Source organism: Argiope bruennichi, chromosome X2 (assembly GCF_947563725.1).
Source record: "Argiope bruennichi chromosome X2, qqArgBrue1.1, whole genome shotgun sequence".
Lineage (NCBI taxonomy): Eukaryota > Metazoa > Arthropoda > Arachnida > Araneae > Araneidae > Argiope > Argiope bruennichi.
In genome coordinates this window covers 52177987-52184541 of record NC_079163.1, presented here as the reverse complement: position 1 = coordinate 52184541, position 6555 = coordinate 52177987, and the positions used below count along the sequence as shown (strand labels likewise).

General features: G+C 28.3%; 1 protein-coding gene across 2 annotated transcripts in view; it reads right to left on the bottom strand.

Moving 5' to 3' along the window:
* Positions 1-1587: 1587 nt before the first annotated feature.
* Positions 1588-6555, bottom strand: part of LOC129960603 (potassium voltage-gated channel protein eag-like) — a 246294-nt gene continuing 241326 nt past the window's right edge. The window contains exons 3-5 of one of the 2 annotated variants that reach the window (XM_056074108.1): positions 3914-3946; positions 3356-3469; positions 1588-3251 (exon numbers count right to left, since the gene is read on the bottom strand). In XM_056074108.1, coding sequence (XP_055930083.1) covers positions 3450-3469; positions 3914-3946 — 53 coding nt within the window. In that variant the 3' untranslated portion in view covers positions 1588-3251; positions 3356-3449. The remainder of the gene's footprint in view (positions 3252-3355; positions 3470-3913; positions 3947-6555) is intronic. The other variant, XM_056074109.1, reaches the window with a different exon arrangement.

Below are 6555 nucleotides of genomic sequence, written 5' to 3'. Positions count from 1 at the left end.
TTTCACGCCCCCATTACAACGAGCACATTGGGGAATATGCTATGTATGGAAGTATGTTTCTTTCTAAGTTTATAAAATTATACTTATTGCATAAGAAAGGAAAAATTATGCATATTTTTTGAAATATTATCTTGTTTGAATGAACTGAAATGTTAAAAGTATTTCTAACAAATTTATTTCTATGAAAGCCTTTGGTGCTCTTGCTTATATTGTAATTATTAAGAAATAGGATGAAACATGAAGTTAATTTAAAGCATACGTTTTAGTGCAGATATTTATCATCTACAAAATTATAATTTTTTAATATTTAGATTAAACATAACATTATATATTAAACATAACATTTATTTTACAACTAAAAATAATTTCTAATACAAAAAAAGAAGCAAAGTTATTTTAAAAGATATTTTATTCAATAAATACTACAAGAGGTTAAAATTCTGGTTATTTGTTTCGAAAAGCGTTTACTTCAAAATCTCTTTTTTTTTTTCTCTGAGAAAAAAATATCCGAGAGAAATATGTTATTTTAAAAATGAATAATTTATGCGACTTCCTTCAAAATCACATTTACGGGCAGAAAAAGTTTCGATAAGTACGTTATGATATTTGAGAAAATGAGTTTATAAAAGTTATAAATTCAATAAATATCTCTATCAAATTGCAAAATACTTTTGTTTTCTCATCTCCTGAGTTTGGGAGAAATGGATATCACTTATTCTTGTCTATCTATTAATTATTTATTATTATTTATCTATTATTGGAGGGAATCATTCAAGAGAGAAGTATTTTAAATTATTTCAACTTTAAGGAGATGCTTTCAAGCCATATACATAAACTCACAATCAGAATAAATAAAAACTAATTTATGTCTTTGAGGTTGAGAAAACAAAGCTCATGTGTGTTTAGAAAATCAAGTTTTATAGGTTATTTTTAAAAAATGTGTTCAACTTTTATCAAAATTTGCATACTTTGTATTATTTGTTTTGTTTTATTAGTGTCTGTTACTGGGATGTTATATTATTCAAGCCTAAAAGAATTTCATCATTACCATATTTATTATTTTTACATTTTTTTTGCATTATTATGAAGTCTCATATATCTTATATTAATAATATATTATTTGCAATTTGTGTTTTAGTTTCAAATGCTAAAATGCATTTACTATGTTTGATGTTCTCTTTTTTTTATTGGAAAATACAATAGTTATTAAATTTTATAAAGAATCTTATTTCAATTGAAACTTATACATTTAATTTGGGATTATAAATAGCACATTTGAAAAGTAAAGCAACTGTAGCTCTATTAACGTAAGATGTATTTTAGAAGTAGTATATTTTATTTAGGATAAACCTTCTGAAATTTAATATAAATGGTTAATAAATATTTCCCTTAGAATAGCGTTATATTAAATACAGAAAAAAATTCAATTAGAAACCTTATCAATATTTTGTGAATTGTATAAATAAGGACTAATACAGTTATGTGAAAGTTGTGAAATAAAATTTAGCATAAAAAAATTACACAGTTTGGTAAAAGAATGTGTGTTATAAAAATAATTGCTTTATTCCTTTTCGTACATCTGTTTTATACAAAGTATTGATAATTATATCGGTAAAAATTATAAATAGATTGAAAACAGTTTGGAAATATCACTGTTTGCGGAAATACAAGTCTGTGACTCTTGACTATTTCCTTGGCAGCATTAAATTGAAATATTCCAGTGGAATTCAACAGAAGAGAAATACTGTTTTTTGGAGAAATTCTTTTATATTCATGAAATTTCATTTGTGAATTTTGTGACTTCCTTTCTCTTTTATTTAAATCTTCGTGTCCTAGAAAATTTATATGCTTCTCAATGCTTCTTTGTAGCTTTTCTTTTCTCTTTCAATTTAATCTGGTTGAAGTAGATGTTTTAATAGATGAGGGCAGATGTTATATTTGGGTGATTATCTCTCTTTTTCTATTGTGAATTTGAAAAGTTCAAGTAATAAAGTATACATATCTCGTTAGAAGAATTAGAAAATTTCTCTTAACTGTCCGTCTAGATTGAAACGATCTTGTTGCTAAACAATCATAAAACAATTCTTTTATCAAAGGATTTCCAAGCATATTTATTGTTACAAAAAGGTCAAGTTTAATGTTTGTTTGAAGTCAGTATTGTTCTTTTCTAATTCGTTAAGTAGATTGAAGTAAATGTTTTATCTGGCTTATTTTTTAATATTTTCATTTTTGCGATCTGTAAATAAGAAGCAATTTTTGAAAGGAAAAGGTTTTTCAACACTCATATTATATTAAAATGCCATTCTTGTGGAACAATCTTGGATAAACTATTTCAATCTTCCAATATATTTGACTTCCATTCATTTTTGTAATAATGTCTATGTTATTTTTTTAAAATTCTTCTGAATTCAAATGCATTTTCCAACTGAGTTCAAATTCGTGTTAAGAAAAGGTATACAGATTAGGGTTTCTCCAGCTTATAAATTTGATTACCGATACTAATAGCTTCATTGGCAATATTTTGATATTCTGCCTAGGAGGTGACTTTTTCTATGAGAAATTTCGTAAAAACTTTTAAAAAGAATTTAACATTAAACTGAGGAAAATATGAGCCATGCCGCAGTGTTATAAAAGTTCCATGGAGAGAAATGGCATTAAAAAAGTGCATTATCTCTGTAAATCCAATTTCTCTGATATTTTCTTTTATTAGTATTTGCAGCAGTTACTGGTAGTTGTAAAAAGCACAAATACTATTTTCTATTCCAAAAAAATTATTCTAGCAGATAATGCACATCTTTATAAAGTAGAGTACATCTTTCAATGTTGAAAAGGTAGAGTACATCTTCCAATGTTGAAAAGGCAGAGTACATCTTTCAATGTTGAAAAGGCAGAGTGCATCTTTCAATGTTGAAAAGGCAGAGTACATCTTTCAATGTTGAAAAGGCAGAGTGCATCTTTCAATGTTGAAAAGGTAGAGTGCATCTTCCAATGTTGAAAAGGCAGAGTGCATCTTTCAATGTTGAAAAGGTAGAGTGCATCTTTCAATGTTGAAAAGGTAGAGTACATCTTTCTATGTTGAAAAGGTAGAGTACATCTTTCTATGTTGAAAAGGCAGAGTCTATGTTGAGCAGTGTCAAGAAAGCATCTAAATCCAATTGTATCAATTTTTTGGCCAAAATTTATTCTTCTAATCTCTGTCGTATTTGATATTCAGTTTCTAATCTTGTTCGAGCGAATTTCTTTTCAAATACCTGAAACAGAAATAATATTCATTATTGTATCAAAGAAATATATATTAATCATTAAGCACGCAGTGAATCAATAAAGTAAAGAAAAATAAAATGCAGATACTTACCTAAATCATTAATTATTTCAGTTTCACTGCTCCAGTTAGAAAGACTTGAATACGCTTTTTGAAATCTTGAATTATAAAATCTCCCTCTTACCTTTCACGAATTTTCGATCGAGTCTGAAATTATTTATGCAATCACATGATTTTATGTGTTTTTATGAATCACACATGAATGTCATGAAAAGTTTTAAAGATTTCACAAAAAGGATTTTTATTTTCATATTAATCAAATGACAGTTATCACGGTAAAGATGTTTGAATTGAAATAAAGTTCTTTTCTATCAAACAAACTGGGGAAGGAGATATCAGGATTTCATTATTTTGATTCAAAATATCAAATGTTCATACATATTATTAAAACAATCCATAAAGCAACTTAATTCCTGCTTTTACACTAATTTCAGACTCTATATGACTAAAAACTAATATTTTTTTTATCTCATTTTAAATACAGCGTTTTCTTACTTACTTTCAATTAAGCTGATTTCACTTTTATTGCGAAATAAAAGCAGGAATTTTTTTTAAATAAATGATAATAGAAACAAAAAAAAATGTACTTACCGGGGCTATGGGGAAGACTCCCTTGCATAACTGCTGGAATAAAAATTCCGTAAGTAATACGGTATGAACACCAAAGTAACATACATAATATGCAATGAATAAACAATATAAAGAATTTCAGAATATAGAATACACAAATTTATTAAAATATTACTAAAAAAGATTTTGGTACAAAAAAAGGTCATCAACATTAAAAAAGAAATAGGAATGATTTTACACGCTCGATTTTATAAAAAGCATTTCATAGAAATGAGTAACAATTAGTAACTTAGAATTATCAATTAACAAGATTTCTCAATTTTCCTGTATTCTTACTACATTGGCAGGAAAAATTAAAAGAGCAACTATATTGCTTGAACTTGAATATTACGAAATCAAGAACTAGAAACCTCCACAAGTTCTTTATTCTCATGTAAACATATATGTAAAATGCAGAATTGCCTATTTCTGTAAAAGTAAATATGATTTTAGGTAGGTGCCGAAAAATTTAGCCCTAAAGTGTTTGGTTATCCCAGACCAAATTGTACGTTGAACAACGATACTATTCTACTTTTTGAATAGTCCAGGGGTGCATGCAGGAACATAGGGCACTAAAGATCAGTAGCAATTTAAAGGTTCTTAGCGTACTATGACGAGGGAATGCAATGACGCAAGTATACGACTAGCTCATTTATGTTCCATCGGATTTAAACCTGGAAAATATGCCGAACATTCTATGAACCAGATTCTTTCACTCAAGATAATTGCCCCCAGAGAAAAACAGTGGGAATATGCATTATCGCATACTCATTTATTAGAAAGAAGTTGTTGTCAAATCTACTTTTAAACAACTGGAAATAAGTATCAAGAATCTGTATATTTCAGAAACACCGGTAAAAAAAGTACATATTAACGCTACTATTCAAAATGATGTATGCCCACATTATGATCCCAGTTTCTTATACCGCAGTTTTTCATGGATGTTCCTTGCGAGTGTTTCGCTTCCTTCAGACCGAAATAGCACTGAAAGCAGAAATTCAATTTATCAGTAAAGATTACACAGCTTTAAACTGTGGTTCTCCAATAACTATTATTTACCTACTATATCAACTTGATGCATGTCGGAGCATGAGTACATGGATAGATAGATGGTGATAAACTATCTGTCCTTACAGAAAGCCCACATTTATACAACCTCATACTCATGGTGTGACTTGCTAAATAAGTTACCGTAACTACATCCACCTCTTTTCCAGCCTGGTTTAACACCTGTTCTTAATTTCTTTGAACTATCGTTGCCAAATATCAGTCATGACAGTCTGTAGTCGTACGTTTTGAACTCCAATTCATTTTCTAAATATATTATTAATGGCTTAAACCTTCCTCAGATTTCTGATTGTCGGTTTAGATTACTTAATGGTTTTTCCAGACGTTATCACTTGTTACCTTGCTTTAAATTGCGCACTCGCACGGCACTTCTCATAATCTGCCGTATGCTTTCTCAAAGACATTTTCCATCGTCCTCATGAGAAATTTTTATTCAATTACTTTTTAAATCCTTAAAATTAGATACTCAAACATTCGCTTGAACTTTTTTCAAGACCTGCCAAAAGAATGTGTTCAAAAGTTTGCATATTTCCATTTATAGAAAATGGATTTTACTTGATTATATGATAATGAATAAAAAAACATGTTAAAATTCATAAATAAAAAACTTCGCTTCATCGGATTTCATTCGATACAATTAACGGAAAAGTCTATTTATGACTTTGTCTAATTTTTGCCGCCAGTGTATACTAAATGAAAATAAATTGAATTTGTTAAAATAGCGTAATAAGAAATGAAACAGGACAAAAGAAATTAATTTTATTTTCATTGAACAAAAATACTTTTTTTTATTAGGGTAGCTTGGCACAAATTATCAAAGCGTAACGATTTGGGGTTCATGCCCTAATAAGCTGTTATCGTTGGTCTATTACCGAACCATTAATATCACTATTTCAGTACTTTGATAAACGTTTTTTCCAGATTGTTTAATTTAATCAGGTCCCTAATTTTTCATTGCAGGAACAGGCATTTAAAATTACTGATGGCTTTAAACTCATGGGAAGTCTACAAAGCAAAAACAGTGAGATAAAGACAAAATAAAAGAAAAAAAAATGAATTTTTTTAAGAATAAAATGTATGAGATATACGAAAGGGCGAGGGATTTTTTTTACGTACAATAGCTCTATTCTGCTAAACTTTTGAGTTAATACTTCTTAAATTTAAACAATTTATGCAATAAAAATATTTTTTTTTTCTAGATGCAAGCTAAGATCTTTACATTGATCTGTAATCAAGTATTATTATATCGACACAGATAATTATTAGCATTCATTTTTCACTGCACAGTAACTTTTGTATTCTATTTCTAAAGCATTTTCTAAACAATTCCATTTCTTAAGTATTAAACAGACGCTATAATTTGCTAAAGTAAATAAGGAAATAGTCAAATTTGAGTCTCCGTTGACTGCTCTGAAAAAAGGGGCATAATAATCTTTTCTAGAAACTTCCATATTGAATTAGCCATAAACCACAAGCCGTGAAATCGAAATTCTACACCATTGTCAACTGGTTACGAAATATGTCTAGACGATGTTTTTACAGACGTATATGTAGAA